The sequence below is a fragment of the Xyrauchen texanus genome, chromosome 10 (assembly GCF_025860055.1).
Source record: "Xyrauchen texanus isolate HMW12.3.18 chromosome 10, RBS_HiC_50CHRs, whole genome shotgun sequence".
NCBI classification, from domain to species: Eukaryota; Metazoa; Chordata; class Actinopteri; order Cypriniformes; family Catostomidae; genus Xyrauchen; species Xyrauchen texanus.
The window spans coordinates 23526045-23545355 of record NC_068285.1 but is presented as its reverse complement, the minus strand read 5'-3'; the positions used below and the strand labels follow the sequence as shown (position 1 = coordinate 23545355).

At 43.5% G+C, this 19311-nt stretch overlaps 1 protein-coding gene across 1 annotated transcript; it reads left to right on the top strand.

The window, feature by feature from the left end:
• The first annotated feature begins 15 nt into the window (after positions 1-15).
• On the top strand, positions 16-18335 carry si:ch1073-513e17.1 (sialin). The gene is made up of 13 exons (XM_052136082.1): positions 16-228; positions 373-523; positions 11113-11191; positions 11859-12019; positions 12222-12442; positions 12558-12791; positions 12891-13065; positions 13203-13321; positions 15402-15563; positions 15717-15849; positions 16068-16215; positions 16940-17030; positions 17147-18335. The coding sequence occupies exons 4-13, from the start codon at positions 11923-11925 to the stop codon at positions 17291-17293; spliced, it is 1527 nt and encodes a 508-aa protein (XP_051992042.1). The 5' UTR covers positions 16-228; positions 373-523; positions 11113-11191; positions 11859-11922; the 3' UTR covers positions 17294-18335.
• The last annotated feature ends 976 nt before the right edge of the window (positions 18336-19311 follow it).

Genomic DNA, 19311 nt, shown 5'->3' with positions numbered 1-19311 from the left:
TCAATACTTGTAACAAAACAGGTCCGTGACAGTCTCAAGTTTACAGCACAGCGGTGAGAACAAAGACGGTTTGGCATAATTATTTACCACTGTAAAAACCCTATTCCTGTTACCAAGTGCATTGAAACGGTTGCTTAGACCATGAGGTGTAAGGAGTCGAAAACGCCTCATTGTGTATTTAAAACTTCCATCGAATGTTCAGAATCTTGTTTCTGTTTGGGATCCATGGTAAGAAGTAATTTAAAAGATATCAAAACAGTCATGCTTTTTCTTCATGTAAATAACAGACTTTGTCATCATCATCTTCATCTTTTGTATCTCTATGTAGAAAAACCTATGTAAATGGTTGTTTTTCTCACTTTTTTTTCACAGTGAAGTGTCTACATAAAGATTGTTTAATTTCAGTCCGGTAAAGGGAAGTGGAAGGACACAGGTGCTCCCAATGTGTAAAAGAAGAAGTGGATTGCAAATCTTTACCCCCCCTCAAGATTAAGGTTCAATACATCTGTCTATGGCAGGAAAGGTCAGTGTTATAAAATGAATTTTGAACCCAAATTCAATTATCTACTACAGTCCCTCCCTCTTGAAGTTCATCTTTCTTAATTTAAACAATTTGATAGAATATCTAAGTCTATATTTGGAATGGTAAACGACGTGGTTGCATTTAAGTAAGTTACATAGACCAATTGACAAAGGATTCGATCTCCCAAAAATTTTGTCTTGGTACTTTGCTTTTAATCTTAGGCACTTGGCCCATTGGTCTCTTCCACCTGAGAGAGCCCCTCCTTGGTACAACAAAGAACAAGTGGTTTTTGCCCCAAAATCACAATTGTAAAGTCTTTTTATTATATTGCCTAGAGAAGTAAAAACGCCTCCCATTATTTCACACTTAATGCAGTATGTACAAAGGTTTCTCGTATCTTTAGATTTGATGCTTATCTAAATGTTTCCTCAAGTATATGGCTGAACCCCAATATATTTATTTATTTATTTGAGTTTCTCCCCATTTTGTAATGCCCAATTCCCACTGCCTTCTAAGTCCTCATTGTGGTGTAGTGACTCGCCTCAATCTGGATGGTGGAGGACAAATCTCAGTTGTCTCCGCATCTGAGACCATCAATATGTGCATCTTATCCCTCGGCTTGTTACCGCGGAGTTATAGCACATGTGGAGGCTTCACACTGTTCTCCGCGGCATCCACGCACAACCCACCATGCACCCCACCGAGAGCGAACAACATTATAGCGATCACAAGGAGGTTGCCCCATATGACTCTACCCTCCCTAGCAAGCACTAGGTCTTCTAAATGCTCACAGTCTATGAAAAGTGTCATGACGCGTCACTTTTGGACTCCCTCTAGATCAGTGTTTCCCAAACTTTTTTCTGGGGACCCACATTTTAAAGTCGATAAATCCTTGTGACCGAATAAACATTAGGCCCATATAGTTCATATATCACGAAGAGAATTTATGCATTAACAAAATATGTATGACCATTTTTAAGGTCAGTTAAGCTTCCAGTTAACTATTTAAAAGAGATACAGATATTTGACAAAGCTCAATTTTTTTTATTAACCTGTTGTTGACAATAAGTAAAATGCAGAGGTGAAATGAGAAAGGAAGCGTTGACAGGGCATCTCATTGTTTTCATATTCTCATCATTACAGTGTACACAATTTATACTTAATGAGACAAAGTGCAAATCCTTCCTATCATCAATAAAACCAGACAGAATCAATGCATGCCTTTCATATAACATTCAATGATTTGCACATCTACCAGAATAATATGAACATTAAGTTAAATCAAAAACAAGTTTCTTACTGAAATATTTTTTGAGAACTTTTTTATGCACCCACTGTAATATACACATTTTATAAAGTGCACAGTATGACAGGCTCTCATTTTTTCCTCTCAAAACAAAAATATGTATGCAAACAATATTTAGAACAATAGTAATATGAACCTTCAGAGCTATCAAAAACATGCCTTTTTATTTTATTTTTTTAATGTTGGTCTAGTAGAAGAAGAGTAATGTTTAAGTGCACCAGTCCTTATAATCATTGTTTCACCAAATCAAGGCAGTTTACCCAGCTAATGAGACAGATGGGCCTGCTTGTTTTTTAGAATTACATTCCAGTTTGGTGTACATGAGGAGACTGCAACACGCATATCAGGTGCAGCATTCAGTCTATTTCTGTATTTTGTCTTTATTTTTGTGAGAACTGAGAACCCAACTTCACATTTGTATGTAGTTGTAAAAGGAATAAGCAACAGTATGCTTGCCTTGCTTAAGACAGGGTATTCGGATGAAATGCTTACCCAAAATGATGATAATGTCATGGATTCATGTCTTCTTTTAAGTGTCTGGTCACTGCTCAGCTCTAACAGTTCGGTTTCTTCAGAAGCAGTTAGTCCAAGCTCCAGCAGTGACTCTGGACTTTCAAAATCAAAAGGATTTTGGATCCACCTTTTATCATGCAAAATGTCATATCTGTCCTTAGGGAAATAGTGCTCAAAGTTATTAATGAGTGCAACTAGGTGTGTCACTATAAGCCCAGTCAGGTGTTTCACTTATGTGTCAGTGACATCATTTTCCTCTATGTGCTGTAACACAGTAGGGAACATGTAGTGGCTGGGTTTTGGACTTCTGAGTCGTGCAAGCCACAGCTTCAGAGACTTTTGAAAGGTGAGAATGTGTTTCCAGTTTTGGAAAACATCATCATTCTGTCCTTGCAGTTTCAAACATAGCTCCTTGAGAGATGAAAAGATATCCGCCAGATATGACACTGTAATAAGCCATTCTTCAGTGAACAGCTCTGCAAGTGAAGAACTTTTCTCAAGGAGAAAAGCATGAATTTCATTTCTCAGTTCATATATTCTTGTGAGGACTCTACCTTTGGAGAGCCACCGCACTTCTGTATGAAAGAGTAAATGGGTGTGTTCCGCCCCCATGCCGGCGCACAGCTGATCAAAAAGCCGACTGTTGAGTGCGCTGGCTTTAATAAAGTTCACAACACGAATGACTTCTATCAATGTTTTGTCAAGCTCGGGGGGTATTCCTTTGCATGCCAAAGCCTGGCGGTGAATGAAACAGTGATTCCACACGATGTCTTTACCAGCTCCTCCTTGATTCTTTTCACAACTCCGCTGTTTCTGCCCGTCATATTTGCAGCCCCGTCACTCGTTATGCCTTTACAGTTGACCCAGCTCAACCCGCACTCTGTAACCACGTAGTTGTTCAGTACAGAAAAATATCTGTTCACCTTTCGTTCCAGTAGGAATATTCAAGCAACATAATAAATCCTCCACAAATTCTGTTTCCCACACGTACCTTACGTATACCAAGAAAGTTGCGCAGTCCGAGACGTCGGTGCTTTCATCCAGCTGGATTGAAAATTCCCCTGCCGCCTTCAATCTTGTTATGAGCTGTTCCTCAAGATTGTCTGAAATGTCATTTATCCTTCGGTAAACAGTGTTGTTACTCAGGGGGATGCATTTTAATTTTTATGCGGTTTTTTCATCAATAACCGTGCTAACCATGTCTATTGCGGCAGGCAGAATTAATTTTTCTGCAGCAGTATGGGGCTGCTTCTCTTTGGCCACATGGTAAGAAACCATGTATGATGCTAACTGGGCTTTGTCATTTAATGTCACATTTCTACGGGGAAGCTCAACTGATGATTCAATCTCCTGTGCCTTCCTTTGAAAGAAATCCAGAGGTTTCTTTGCCAAGTCGAAGTGAAGTGTTTCAAAATGTCTTATTAGTTCTCTTACGAGAGGTTCTCTCGTATTGCGTAAGCTAGCTTACGCTACGGGAAAGATTCATCTTTTCTGAGATATTGAAGCCAAAAAATTATCCTTAATTTTTGTATCCATTGTCAACGCAGTGCGGCAGCTGCAGACCTTGAGCGGGCTAGCTAGCGAGCTCATAGGTTGCTCTGCGGCAACTGCTGCAACCTATAGACGAGCTTGGGCGAACTTCGCATCCAATGAGAGGCGTCCGGCGCTCACTGCAACAAAGCCCGCCAAAATGGGCGTGACTAGAGTGCATATAAGCGTGGTTCAGTAGGCTGGAACCCTGATTTTCATCTCTTCAGCGAAGCTCTTCGCATCTCTGAACTGGAAGCGGCGTCGCCGTTCGAGGGGCATCAAGCAAGCGTGGACAGCGCTCGAAGAAGCCGGCCGTCTTCGCCACCTTCAGCCGTCCTGCGAGCTACGCCATCGGCGGCGTATCCTTTTAAAGCAAGCTAGTTCTTATGAACTTCACAAAAAGTACTAGCGTCTTTTTAAAGATGCCTCGCTCCACTTGCGCCTCATGCGCGCCCCTCTCAGCACCGGAGACCGCCACGTCATCTGCGCTCTCTGCCTGGGACTGGGGCATGCAGAGCTCGCCCTACGCTGAAGCGGATCGCGATCTCTGCGAGGAGCTTCGATGTCGACCCTGCGGGCTCGACTTCAGCGCTCAGGACCGAGCCGCCAGCGCGCCTTCCATTCAGCAGCGCAGTAAAAGCGCCCGCTCTCAAAGGCTGCGGAACCAGTGGTAGAGCGATTGCCTCGCCGGAGCCCCTCCCTCGAGCATCGCCTTCACCCTCCCGCCCACTCGGGGCCAGCGCAGTTGCCGCCCGGCGGCTGCTCTGCTGCCATCTCCGGACGAAGCGGAGGATAAGGGCTGTTCCATCATGGCTCGGACAGCGAGGTGGTCAGGCTCACGCGCCTCCTCCTCGGCCCAGGAATCCAGCAGGACCAGCGCCGGGTCGAAGGGGAACTAACGCGCCTCCTCACACAGGCCGTCGACCGCCTCGGGCTCAGTGGTCACCGCCCCTGAACAGGCTCCCAACAGACTCCACGCCGCACCTTTGCCCGCCCTCCGCGAGATGGCGGTCTAAGCTGGTGCTCCGTCTAAGGCCTGCAGAACTACTTCCGCCTGTGTTGGCGGCGCCTATACCGCCGCCCGGCCAAGCCGCATCTGCTCTGCATTCCATGGCCGTCTTACAGACAGAGGCTGTTTCAGATCTGACTAGCCGACTTGGGAGAAGCTGAGCGCACTACGCGCGCTCTCTCTGTCCGGTCTCTTCGGTTCAGCGGTGAGTGGCATTGTTGACCGTTTCTCAAAGCCCAAGCCATGAATCTCTTTCTGCCTCGTCGCGCTAAGCTCCTCTGCAGGCCGCCCACGTGACCAGCCTCCTGCACGAGCCTCTTCACAGCGCCCAGCTCAACAAGCCAGACTTCTCAGTGTCGACAGGGCGGCCGCCCTCGTCAGCGCTCAGACAGCCGCCCCCTGCGGGCCTCGGCCTAAGATTGTACTGAAACCTGAGCAACCGAAGTCCTCCTAAGCGTTGTTGAGAAAGCGGCGGCTCAGTCCGCCCGCGGCGGACCACCGTCAAAGCTTAGCCCCTGTCAGTCCCCTTCTCTCAGGCTACTGCAGTGGTGGATTCAGCAGCCAACAAGCGGTGATACTACCCGTTTGCCTGCACTCAAGCGCCGTTTTCACGGCGACCTAAGAAATCTTGTAAAGAGTAAACATGCCTTATGTGTAGAAAATGTGCCCACAATCCAGTGCTCACCCCTACACACAAGCATTACACATCCGTGTCCCTATCAGAGCACACTCACATAAGCGGTTACGACCGGCTCCAGTGTTAGAGTTAATAAGCGCCCACGAGCCCGTCTGCGCATCCCTCCTCTGCCGGCTCTGTCACCACGGCCAGCTGTATGTAAGTCCCGTCGCCCCTGTCAGTCCCCTTCTCTCAGGCTACTGCAGTGGTGGATTCAGCAGCCAACAAGCGGTGATATTACCCGCTTGCCTGCACTCAAACGCCGTTTCACGGCGGCCCAAAATAAAGCCTTATGTGTAGAAAATGTGCCCACGATTCAGTGTTCACCCCTACACACAAGCATTACCGTCCGTGTCCCTATCAGAAACACACTCACATAAAGCGGTTCACGACCGGCTCGAGTGTTAGGGTTAATCGCGCACCCACGAATCCGTCGCGGCGCCCATTCTCTGGCCGCTCTGTCACACGACCAGCCTTATGTGTAGAAAATGTGCCCACAATCTAGTGTTCACCTCTACACACAAGCATTACCGTTCCGTGTCCCCATCAGAACACACTCAAAAGCGGTTCATGAACCACTTTCAGTGTTAGAGTCAATAAATGCGCTCACGAATCGTCGCGCGCCCATTCTCTGCCGGCTCTGTCACCACGGCCAGCAAACACTTCTCTGTATGTAAGTCCGTGCCCGTGGCTATGCTTGCGCATCACTTAACAGGCGTGACTCTTTCCCCATTCACCTCAATCGGAAGTCACTCACAGAACAGCCTGTCCATGCTGTCTGCGAGCAGTCCAGCATAAGCACAGTAAGCGGCTCACACATTCTGTTCAGCGCTGTGTGCGGCAATCAAGCGATTTGGCCATTCACCCTCTAACATTACGCTTCAAAGCGTGGGAAGATATTCAGGGATATCCGAATGGGTGTTAAGCACAATAAAACAGGGCTATTTGCTACAGTTCGATCGCCGTCCTCCTTGCTTCAGGCGTGGCTCGAAACTACTTTGAACACGGAAGCTTAGCGTGCATGCTTCGTTCAGAAATAACAAACCTTCTGTGCAAAAGGGCCATAGAGAGTGCCGCCTCCCTGAGCGAGTCGGGGTTTTACAGCCGTTATTTTCTTGTCCCCAAGAAAGACGGCGGCCTCAGACCAATATTAGATCTCAGGGTTTTGAATAAAGCGCTTGCAAAAGACCGTTCAAAATGCTTACAACCAGCAAACTCCTCGCGCATGTGCGCCAGGGGACTGGTTTATTTCTCTCGATCTGAAAAATGCATACTTTCAGATTCAGATAAATCCCGTCACAGGCCATTCTTGAGATTAAGCCCGGCGGCCAGGTTTATCAATACACCGTCCTTCCGTTCGGCCTGTCCTTAGCACCCGTACTTTCACGAAGTGCATGGGCCTTGGCGCTCGCACCCCTCTTGAGTCAGGGTTTCGCGAATTCTGAACTATTTGGGCGATTGGCTGATTTTGGCACAATCACATACGGAGCTTCTGTCTCACAGGACAGTTCTCCTCAGTCATCTGAACAGTTTGGGCCTTGCAGTCAATTGGACCAAGAGCTCACTACAGCCCAGTCAGGCAATTTCCTTCCTTGGAATAGAACTAGACTCAGTGGCAATGGCGGCTCGCTTATCTACACAGCGCAGCGCCGTGTGCAGCGACTAGCGGCGTCATTTCAGATGAACAGCCTCACACCTCTGAAGAAATTTCAGAGAGTGCTAGGCTACATGGCCTCAGCCGCAGCAGTACTTCAGCTGGGTTTACTGCACATCGCCCGCTTCAGCATTGGCTAAACACCCGGCGTCTCGCCGGGCTTGGGCCACAGGCGCCAGCCCATCAAGGTGACTCAGACCTGTATTTCAGCTCTGCAGCCCTGGACAGTGGCTGAATGGTATCAGCGGGGAGTGACAATGGGAGCTGTATCTCGCCGAAAAGTCATCTCGACAGGCAGCGTCCAACACGGGTTGGGGCGCGGTGTGCAAGAGCTCTCCGGTTTTAGGCCTATGGTCAGTTCAGGAAAAGCTCCTTCACATAAATTGTCTGGAAATGATAGCGGTCGAGTGCGGCGTCGTCGCTTTCTCCCGGTCATTCAGGGTCACCGCGTCCTGGTCCGTTCGGACAACAGATCTGTGGTATCCTACCTAAACCGTCAGGGCGGTGTCAGATCCAGGAACCTCTTCCATCTGGCCGAACGCATACTGAGTTGGTCCCAGTGCCACCTGCGCTCGCTGAGGGCGGCGCGCGTGCCAGGCCACCTGAGCGGCGGCCGGACAGACTGTCCAGAGACAATATTCCCCCAGGGGAATGGTCCCTGCACGCTCAAACAGTCCAGGCGTTATGGCACCTATTCGGCAGAGCGGAGATAGACCTCTTTGCGTCCAAAGAGAACTCTCACTGCCCAATATTTTTCTCAGCGAGGGCAGCTGGCCCAGGACTGGCCCAGATGCCCGCTTACGCCTTCCCTCCTGTCTCGCTATTGCCACAGGTAATGCAGAGGATCAGGAAGCAGCGTCACTCGGTGCTCCTCATAGCCCGCGTTGGGAGAATCAGACATGGTTCCGGAGCTTACGCAGCTGTCACTGACAGCGCCGTGGCCCATCCAGTGAGAGCAGATTTCCTCTCTCAAGCTCGCGGCACAATTTGGCATCCCCACCCAGAGCTGGGGCTGCATGCGTGGGTGATCAGCGACTACCCGTCGCTCTGCCAGAAGGAGTAATAAACACCATCATACGCGCTAGAGCCCCTTCCACGAGAAGACTCTATGCGTCAAAATGGTCTGTGTTCTCAAAATGGTGCACCGACCGAGACCTGGACCCGCGGACATGTGGGGTGTCAGTCAGCTGCTCGTATTTTTACAAGAGCTGCTGGATAAGGGCAGATCCCCATCCACGCTCAAAGTGTATGTGGCGGCCGTTGCGGCGTTCAGCTGAACCCCTGCACGGCCAGTCATGGGGTAAAAGCGAGCTGGTCATCCGGCTTCCTCAGGGGAGCTAGAAGGATGAACCCCAGCGCCCCCATCGGTTCCTATCTGGGATCTTTCTATAGTTCTCGAAACTATGAAAGCCCCCCTTCGAACCACTTCAATCCGTGGATTTGAAATACCTTTCACTCAAAACCATTTTTCTGACTGCCCTGTCATCAGTCAAGCGTGTGGGAGACCTTCCACGCTGTCTGTCAGCTGCGTGTCTTGAGTTTGGACCAAGTGACTCCAAGGTCATTTTAAAGCCTAGACACGGCTATGTTCCCAAGGTGATCGGTACTCCTTTCAGAGCACAGGTCATTTCCCTATCGGGCTGCCAGCTTCCGTTAGCGAGCGGCGCCAATCTCCTTTGCCTGGTCAGAGCACTGAGATTGTATACTGCAGCCTCCGCCGCTTTCAGGCGCTCTGAGCAGCTTTTCGTTTAGTTCGAGGGCGCACCAAAGGTCTCGCCGCCTCGAAACAGACACTATCTAGATGGATAGTGGGCGCTATTGCTGCTACATACGGCGTCAAAAGACCTGCCATGCCCGTTGGGCATTAGGGCTCACTCCACTAGAGGCATGGCATCCTCGTGGGCATGGTCCAGCGGGATTTCCATTCACGACATATGTGTGGCAGCGGGATGGACTTCCCCTCCACCTTTGTCAGATTTTACAATATGGAAGTGCCCGCTCTGCAGGCAAAACTACTAGCGGTTTAATACGCTACAGCTCCCCTGGTGAGCTGCACTGATGGGACACATTCCACACAGACCGGCACCGCCGCTCTGTCGATTCCCTTCCCACTATGTGCTTATGTATTACACAATCAATGACCCGCATTCTTGCCGGCCAAATATTATTTCCCCACTCATAAGGGCTCCCACGGGTCCCCCTTAATTCCCTGGGGCTCATACAGTGGATGCTTGGCGCGCACGGCGTTGACAATGGGTTCCCGTAGCGTAAGCTAGCTTACGCATATCGAGAGAACCTCTCGTGAAGAGAACGTGTCGGTTACCTAACGTAACCTCGGTTCTCTCTAGATGAGGGAGCGAGTATTGCGTAGCCGGCCGTGCTTCAGCGCCCACGGCGACTTTTCGCTTCAGTCAATGAAAACCAGGGTTCCAGCCTACTGAACTACGCTTATATGCACTCTAGTCACGCCCATTTTGGCGGGCTTTGTTGCAGTGAGCCGCGGACGCCTCTCATTGGATCGCGAGTTCAGCCCAAGCTCGTCTATAGGCTGCAGCAGTTGCCGCAGAGCAACCTATGAGCTCGCTAGCTAGCCCGCTCAAGGTCTGCAGCTGCCGCACTGCGTTGACAATGGATACAAAAATTAAGGATAATTTTTGGGCTTCAATATCTCAGAAAAGATGAATCTTTCCCGTAGCGTAAGCTAGCTTACGCAATACTCGTTCCCTCATTCATCTAGAGAGAACCGAGGTTACGTTAGGTAACCGATACGTTTACTTGGTTTTAAACTCTCATTTGCGAGTTTTTCGCTGAATATAACACACATGGGTCGAGCTTCTTGGTTCGTTTTGGAATAATTAACAAAACCATATTTCAGGAAGTAGTCTTTATATGGCCTTGGTCTTGTTTTTCTTTTCTTATTTGGAGGCTGTTCTCCCAAATCCTCAGAAGTACCTGCTCCGGCGTCTGGTCGAAAGCATCCACTGGTTCCGCTTTCCTCACATTCTTCATCATTATGGCGTTTTTCACTTTAAGTAGCTTTGCTAACATTAGCTAGTCTATTTTCACGCTGGCCTCCCTCGGGGATGGTATTTTGGCTGCTGGCAGTGTTAGCCTGGTCTTTAGCTGGCTTTTTCTTCTTAATTAGCCAAGCATCCATTTTTATGGCTGGTTGCCGAGTGCAGAGCGCAGCTAAACAAAAAAACAAAAACAAAAAAAAAAAACAGAAGAAAACGACGAGCTCTCTCGTGCGGCTAATTGGTGAACTACATAAATTTTAATCAAGAGTATATATAGCACACTGAAAAATAGTGCTCGACTTGGCGACCCATACAAAATCTCCCGCGACCCACTTGTGGGTCGGGACCCCGCCTTTGGGAATGATTGCTCTAGATTGTTTAGGCCTGATCTAAAAGACACACCTGCCTGCTGGCAATGTCAGTTGGAGGATGGAGACATGGCCTATACTCTGTGGTTTTGCTCTAAGATTAAAAAATTCTGAGTAAGAATCCAGAATTTTATCTAGACACTCAAATTTATGCCCAGACTATGTACAGTTGAAGTCAGAAGTTTACACATACTTAGGTTGAAGTCATTAAGCTGTGCCTTTAAGCAGCTTGGAATATTCCAGAAAATGTCAAATATCAAGCCTTTATTCTGTATCATATTTAAGAATTGTAAAAAAAAAAAAAAAAAAAAAGATTATCACTGGTTATGTACCAGGTTGCATGTAGCATGGAATTGTGGTTGATGTTCCAGCACTCTTGTCAGCTGATCTGTTCTTTTAATCATTGTGATTCAACTGTCAGCAGAAATGTTGTGGTCAGATCTGCTTTAAGATGCTGTCACATGCTTCCTGTGTTCTGCACTTAAAGCATTATTATTATGATTTGGTATTTTGCAGTGTCCATAGTGCTCATACATTTTCGGCAAGGTTCTACAAGGATTTTTGGACTTCCCAAATAGATGCTGTCAATCTCTGAGTGAGTATATCTTATATTATTATAACTTCTTCAAAGATATGGAGTATGTCTGAGTATTCTCCCCAATTTGAAATGCCCAATTCCCACTACTTAGAAGGTCCTCATGGTGGTGTGGTTACTCACCTCAATCTGGGTGGTAGAGGACAAGTCTCAGTTGCCTCCGCTTCTGAGACAGTCAATCCGCGCATCTTATCACGTTGCTCGTTGTGCATGACACCGCGGAGACTCGCAGGATGTAGAGGCTCACGCTACTCTACGCAATCCACGCACAAGTTACCACGCGCCCCATTGAGAGCCAGAACCACTAATTGTGACCACAAGAATGTTACCATGTTACTCTACTCTCCGTTGCTTAGGAGACCTGGCTGGTGTCACTCAGCACCCCCTGGATTTGGTTACACCACATAACATTTTGACAAAAAGTTTTGTGTAGAAAATGCAGAAAATTTATGTTTTTCCAGACATTTATGAAACCAAATTGGACAGACACAAAGATTACATTTAAAGGATTTCTTTGTTATAACCTCTGACAATCTTATTTGTCAGAGTCAAATTTGTTATGACTCATGTAACAAAAACAAACCAACTAAGATGTGTCTATGTAAACTTTTTTTAAACCACAAATGAGATGATTGGCATCATCTGAAATGCACTGTTTTTGTTTCAGGCTTTCTGGAAGCTGTTGAACGGTCTTAAGTCAGTCTAAAACTTACACTTGACCCTTTGTGATCATGACATTACAACCAGGTTACTCTATTAACTCCACTGCGGAGGACCAGGACAGCGACTCTACACCACTTTTAGAAAAAGAAGTTGAAAAAATTACAGGTTGGTCTATGTTTTGATCCTTTGCAGGTCTTTATGTTAAGACATCGGATTGAAATTTGGCAGTGATCCTTTTCACTGCCATGCAATGTTTTAAATGAGTTCCATAGGTCTTGTCACACATACTTTCATAACTAATTTCGATACTAATCATCTTTTAAATATATATCAATTTGATCTCCCGGAATGTTTATATGTGTGACAGCGACTCCCAAATGCTGCTCTGTACGATGCAATCTGGCTGCTATGATGTTCTTTGGTTTTGCTGTGGTCTATGGTCTACGTGTAAATCTCAGTGTTGCTATGGTTGCCATGGTTAATGGAACCAATGACCAGTCATCTCTCAATAGCAATGTGTCAAATGAATGTCCAGTACCCCCCCATACACTTGACAACAACAGCCAAAGCTCAGAACAGACAGATGGGGTAAGAATTAATCAAATGCATTGTTTCATGCACCTGGTGGCTCACCACATATTTGTCTATTTTCGTACAATAACTGGCTCTTGTTATATTTGTTTATTTAATTTTGTTTTCCCAGATTCCAACATACCCATGGAATTCAGAGACACAGGGAATGCTGCTTGGTGCTTTCTTTTTTGGATACTTGTTTACTCAGATCCCAGGTGGATACCTTTCAGGTCACTTCGGAGGAAGCATCTTCCTTGGTGGGGGTGTGCTTGGAACGGCAGTCCTTACCCTCCTCACTCCACTATCAGCAAAACTTGGAGCCAAATGGCTGTTTGCCTTACGTGCACTGGAGGGTTTTGGTGAGGTCAGGGAGTGCTTTTTGATAATCCCAAATCCAGGTCCTTACACTAAATAAAATAATATTAAGTAAATAAATCACGTTGTGTCTTGTGTTTTTATATAGGGTGTGACTTTCCCTGCCATGATGGCCATGTGGGCCCGCTGGGCTCCTCCGTTGGAGAGGGCCCGTCTGATGACCTTCTCAGGTGCAGGGTCTAGCTTTGGGGCCTTTGTGGCTCTTCCTCTCACCGGTTTTATCTGCCATAGTCTGGGTTGGCCAGCAGTCTTCTACTTTTGCGGTTAGAAGAAAATACCATGTCTTTTATAGTTTGTTGTTAATATTTGTTCATGTATAATAAATGACATGTCAATCTAACTATTGTATATTTCACTTCATAACTCTTTTCTCTCTATTTCTTTTTTTTTTTACCACCAGGTGGTGCTGGGTGTCTTTGGGCAGTTTTTTGGTTCATCTTGGTGTCAGATGAGCCAAGAACTCACCCCAGAATCAGTGACCAAGAGAAAGATTACATAATTAACTCAATAGGTTCACAGGTAGGAACTAATTTTATGTTTAACTGCTGATGGATAAAGAATGCGACCAAACAGGGTGTTGTAGATGTTTTCAAACTTCTTGATGCAAAGGACCCCCAAATATGATGATCCCCTAGTATATGACCCCTTCCTGAAATATAAAAGCAGCTAAATATTTTTATGTTTAAAGACCTTTTTTATACTGTGTAAAAAAAAAAAAAAAGTTTGCAAAAATAAAAATATAGGCTTTTATATTGTCATCGTACTAAAGTTCTTAGAGTTTATCTGGAATACGATACAACATACACTCACCTAAAGGATTATTAGGAACACCTGTTCAATTTCTCATTAATGCAATTATCTAATCAACCAATCACATGGCAGTTGCTTCAATGCATTTAGGGGTGTGGTCCTGGTCAAGACAATCTCCTGAACTCCAAACTGAATGTCAGAATGGGAAAGAAAGGTGATTTAAGCAATTTTGAGCGTGGCATGGTTGTTGGTGCCAGACGGGCCGGTCTGAGTATTTCACAATCTGCTCAGTTACTGGGATTTTCACGCACAACCATTTCTAGGGTTTACAAAGAATGGTGTGAAAAGGGAAAAACATCCAGTATGCGGCAGTCCTGTGGGCTGAAAATGCCTTGTTGATGCTAGAGGTCAGAGGAGAATGGGCCGACTGATTCAAGCTGATAGAAGAGCAACTTTGCCTGAAATAACCACTCGTTACAACCGAGGTATGCAGCAAAGCATTTGTGAAGCCACAACACGCACAACCTTGAGGCGGATGGGCTACAACAGCAGAAGACCCCACCGGTACCACTCATCTCCACAACAAATAGGAAAAAGAGGCTACAATTTGCAAGAGCTCACCAAAATTGGACAGTTGAAGACTGGAAAAATGTTGCCTGGTCTGATGAGTCTCGATTTCTGTTGAGACATTCAGATGGTAGAGTCAGAATTTGGCGTAAACAGAATGAGAACATGGATCCATCATGCCTTGTTACCACTGTGCAGGCTGGTGGTGGTGGTATAATGGTGTGGGGGATGTTTTCTTGGCACACTTTAGACCCCTTAGTGCCAATTGGGCATCGTTTAAATGCCACGGCCTACCTGAGCACTGTTTCTGACCATGTCCATCCCTTTATGACCACCATGTTCCCATCCTCTGATGGCTACTTCCAGCAGGATAATGCACCATGTCACAATGCTTGAATCATTTCAAATTGGTTTCTTGAACATGACAATGAGTTCACTGTACTAAAATGGCCCCCACAGTCACCAGATCTCAACCCAATAGAGCATCTTTGGGATGTGGTGGAACGGGAGCTTCGTGCCCTGGATGTGCATCCCACAAATCTCCATCAACTGCAAGATGCTATCCTATCAATATGGGCCAACATTTCTAAAGAATGCTTTCAGCACCTTGTTGAATCAATGCCACGTAGAATTAAGGCAGTTCTGAAGGCGAAAGGGGGTCAAACACAGTATTAGTATGGTGTTCCTAATAATCCTTTAGGTGAGTGTAAATACAAGCCATTTTTGGAAGAATGATTTGCAAGGAGAGATAAACACTCCGATAATACAATATAAACTAAATGCAGATTTGGTTTATTTCTTAATTACTGTTGTCTAGCTCTCTAAATTACTATCAACTATGATTTCAGAATGAAATAGTAAAGTTAAATTCTGCAAATGTTAACTTTTGCTTTTGTTATTATTTTAATTTTACACTTTTATTCTCACTTCAAACTTCACCCCAAGCGTCATCCAATAATATCAATTTCAACCCCAATATCCCCAATTTATTTGTAGCATAAGTCAACAGGGATCATAAAATCATTCTCCAACAGTAGCCACCTTCAAATCCAGACTGAAAACACATCTTGCACTGCATCATATTATTTCTGTATTCTTTTTTTTATAAATCATTTTCATCATTATTTAATTACTTTTTATTCTTGTTTATTATTTTATCATGTATTTTCTTTATAATTTTTATGTAAAGCACTTTGAATTACCATTGTGTATGAAATGTTCTATATAAATAAGCTTGCCTTGCTCTTCTGTACTGATGGATTTAACATTTTCTGTTTTCTAGGGGACACCACATGGTTGGTCAGTACCTGTAGTATCTATGCTGTTCTCCATGCCTCTTTGGGCCATTATCATCCCACAGATGTGTAGCAACTGGTCTTACTACACTCTGCTCACCTCACTTCCTATCTACATGGACAATGTGCTCCACTTTGATTTACGGCAGGTGAGACAATCAGATTATACATGAATTAATTCAATTAAAGAAATTCACTTGTACAGTATTTGTGCAAATCAGAGGTTATCAGACAAATCTCAAACAAAAGTGTGTACATTTAGATGTAGACTTTCATTCTCTGTCATTCTGTGTGTTATTCAGAATTCGTTACTCTCTGCTCTCCCTTACCTGGCTGGCTGGCTGTTCTCAGTGGGTGCAGGTGTGTTAGCAGACACACTTCTGGAGAGGGAGCTCCTGAGTGTCACAGTTGTCAGAAAAATCTTCACTTTTATTGGTATGTATATTATATAGTGCTGCTGGGTTTATTTAAAATGTTCATGTTACAAACTTTGAATATTTATTGTGACATTGTCTATGTAAAACGGATACATAAAAGTTGGTTATTGTCAATAGCTTAATTATAGTAACAGAGTCTATTTAATAGGGATGAACTGTCTTGCAGCTTACCGGTGATTTGATTAAATTTTTGTGGCTTTATCTTGTGTTCTGTAGGTCTGTTTCTACCTGCTGTGTGCCTGCTTGCTGTAGGCTTCTCGGGTTGTAGTGGTGTGCTGGCTGTGACATTTCTTACTACATCCAGTGCGCTCGGCGGTTTCAGTGCTGCTGGCGTCTACATTAACCAGATTGATATTGCACCAAGGTACAAACTCAAGATTGCTTGACATGCTTTTGACTCTCTGTTCAAGAATTCAGTGGCCCCAAAAAGTATTTAGACACTTTGGGACACTTAAGTCACACTTTAACATCTATGAATCTCCTAGCATTACAAACAAAATATCAAACCAGGAGGTATCTGCAAATGAATTATGCTGGACCTAAAACTATCTTACATTTTCTCAGCCATTTTTGTAATAACTTTTATCCAAAAGGTGTTTTATTTATATTCATGCAGGATATCTAAGTTATAATGGTTCCACTAACATTTGATTACCATTATTTCCAAATTGTCCAAATACCTTTTTGTTTTAATTTTGAACAGTATATCTATTGTTTATCATTTGAAAACTAAACAACTTCTTTTTGTGAAATGTCTTTCTTGAAAAGTTTACAGTATTTTTTTCAAATAGATGCTACTTGATTTGATCATTTATTATATAATTCAAATACATTCATAATTTTTTTGTGGCTCAAGTGTCCCAATAATTTTAGGGTCCCTGTATCCCCACTTCATAACGTTTATTATTTTATTGTAATTTGTATATTACTTTTATTTATTGTTTATTATATTATTAAAACTAATATTTTGGTCATAACTTGTATCAGTCTATAGAGTAATAATTATCCCACTTTTCTTTTTTTTTAAGTACCACTTTTTCGCATTAGTTTTCTCTTCATAACTGTCTTTTTTCTCTCTGTTTGTTCAGGTATGCGGGCATGCTTCTAGGAATCACCAACACTTTTGGGACCATTCCTGGTGTTCTTGCACCAATTGTAGTGGGTTACATGACCAAAGATGTAAGCAGTCCTTTTATAGTTTAAAACACTACAGTTTAATTGATAATTTAGGGATAACATTTCAATACTCACTTTTAATGTTTGTTCTCAAAACCCTCTTTGTTCTCACTGAGCAGCACTCAGTTATGGGATGGAGACACGTGTTCTGGTTGTCCGCAGGAGTGAGTGCCTTTGGAGCCATCTTTTACGTGATCTTTGGCACTGGAAAGATTCAGAGCTGGGCGAGGACAGATGAGGAATCAGAGGCAGATATGCACAATTAAAACATTCCCGTCGACCAATTCAGAAGGAAGCAGTAAATTTACCTTATTTAATTGTTTTAATCTATACTCAAGACACTCTTCGGGTATTCTTTAATTATACTTCACTCAGGGCTTTTAATAGAGTGCTGTTTACTGCTCTGGTACTTTTCTACCAGTTGTTAAACAGTTAAGAGTTCAGCTATATATCATTTCATTATTATCATAAAATGTCCACTTGTCTTTATGGTATGTGTTGTGTAATATCACATATATTTATCTCATAATCAATGTAATAATATTTTACAAATGTGAAATAGAACAGATTAGGGGGACCATTCAACCATACTTTTACAATATTGGGAGATACTTGTTTATTAGCACTTTAATGGCTCAGTATAACCCTTGTTCATGCTTTAATAATAAAAAAGGTAGTTGTGCTAGTGCTGCATAGGTCATGAATTTTAAACAGGATAAATAATTATGCGCCATTAATTTGTGTCATTGTACACAGCTGGGCATGTAATTTTCATTTAAAGCATAGTTTATAACAGTTTGACTGACAGAGACGGTACATTCATATTTACTTGAAAATGAATCAGTTTTGTCACATTAAAATCTTCCTCTGCTTAATAGAGACAATCAGAAAGGGAACATCAATATGTTTAAAATGTGTTAAATTAATGTACAATATTCATTTGGAAACTTGAAAAGTTTAATATTTTGATTGTTTAAGCAGTTTACCATTGAATGGTTTTTAATTGTATAAGTTAATACGTTTTTTTTTTGTTTTTTTTTTTTAAATGTAATGAATCATACTGCTATACTTTAATGTCAAAATGGTACGAATAAGGATACTTTTAATGGTCCAGTATTATGTATGATGGTTAATCACAATGTATTGTGATTTTGGGTCGTGCTTGATAAATGCAATATTATTATTTTTACATTGTTACAAATGTATTTCTAATGGTTTCTAGTAATACACAACAGAATATTGAACTTAATTCTCATCTGAATATAAGAAAAATGGGGGCAACTTAACAGTAAATGTAAACATATTGTCAATAAATATGTCTATTATTTGCAGAGTCTGGTTGTCAATATTTGTTGTCTGCTCTATAAGCTGTTAACGAATCATTAATCAAACTTTTGAATGTCAGGATGTGCGAGTAAACACCCCACACAATTTTAATTGATGCAGTCTAAAGAAAGTGCATTAGTACAAAATGCTCTACAGAGTCAGCAAAGGGTGTATCACACATGAGTTTTCAAAGGCTGAAATGTAAAAATGTCTTTCAAGCGTCACCGCTGATCTTAGGCTACTGTAAGTGTCGTAAAGGTATAAAGCTTAAATGTGTTTTTTAACTAAACAAAATCAGTGACAATCGCGTCTGACCAGTGGAAAATGACACTGACTAAATAAATCCCTTTCAATTTACCTTGCCATTAGGATGAGAAAATGACCCGGATGTAAGTGGCTGAATGCTGCATACAGTCAGAGACTGTTTAGCAGAGATGGGCCACTTTTAAATTAATGAGAGAAATCGTAACGCTCAACCAAGAAGTCCCGCCTTACAGGTAAAAGAGCCAATCATCTTTTAGATAGAGACATCACTTGTCAATCATGTTTGAACGCGTATGCGTAGTAGCTACACGAGCCGAGGAAATTTCGTTGTTATTTTTTTTTTTTTTGCGTAAGATGAGGTAAAAACAACTATGATACCATAGTATCAGATTTGTCCGATTTTATTGCTAATTTGAAATATGTTCTTTGAGATTTTGGTCTTTCTCCATTCAAGTAGATAGGAGCTGCACTGCCATGAATGGAAATAGCCTCCCGACAGAGTTCCAAAGATGGCCAACTGTGGACTGACTTGCTTTTTTATTTATTTATTTATTTATTTATTTATTTATTTTTTGTGGACTGACTTGCTAGAATGACTTGACACAGTCTCTCTGACGTAAGCTGGAAAAATGTCATTTCAATTTGTGGGCGGAGTGGAAACTCTAGCTAAAACGTATGGGTTACCTAACGTAAC

What these genes read in the sequence shown, in the direction of transcription:
- si:ch1073-513e17.1 (XM_052136082.1), top strand. Translation starts at nt 11,923, where the DNA reads ATGACATTACAACCAGGTTACTCTATTAACTCCACTGCGGAGGACCAG. An exon ending in GCTCAGAACAGACAGATGGG is followed by an intron (nt 12,443 to 12,557) that starts GTAAGAATTAAT and finishes TTGTTTTCCCAG; the next exon opens with ATTCCAACATACCCATGGAA. An exon ending in TGGGTTACATGACCAAAGAT is followed by an intron (nt 17,031 to 17,146) that starts GTAAGCAGTCCT and finishes CTCACTGAGCAG; the next exon opens with CACTCAGTTATGGGATGGAG.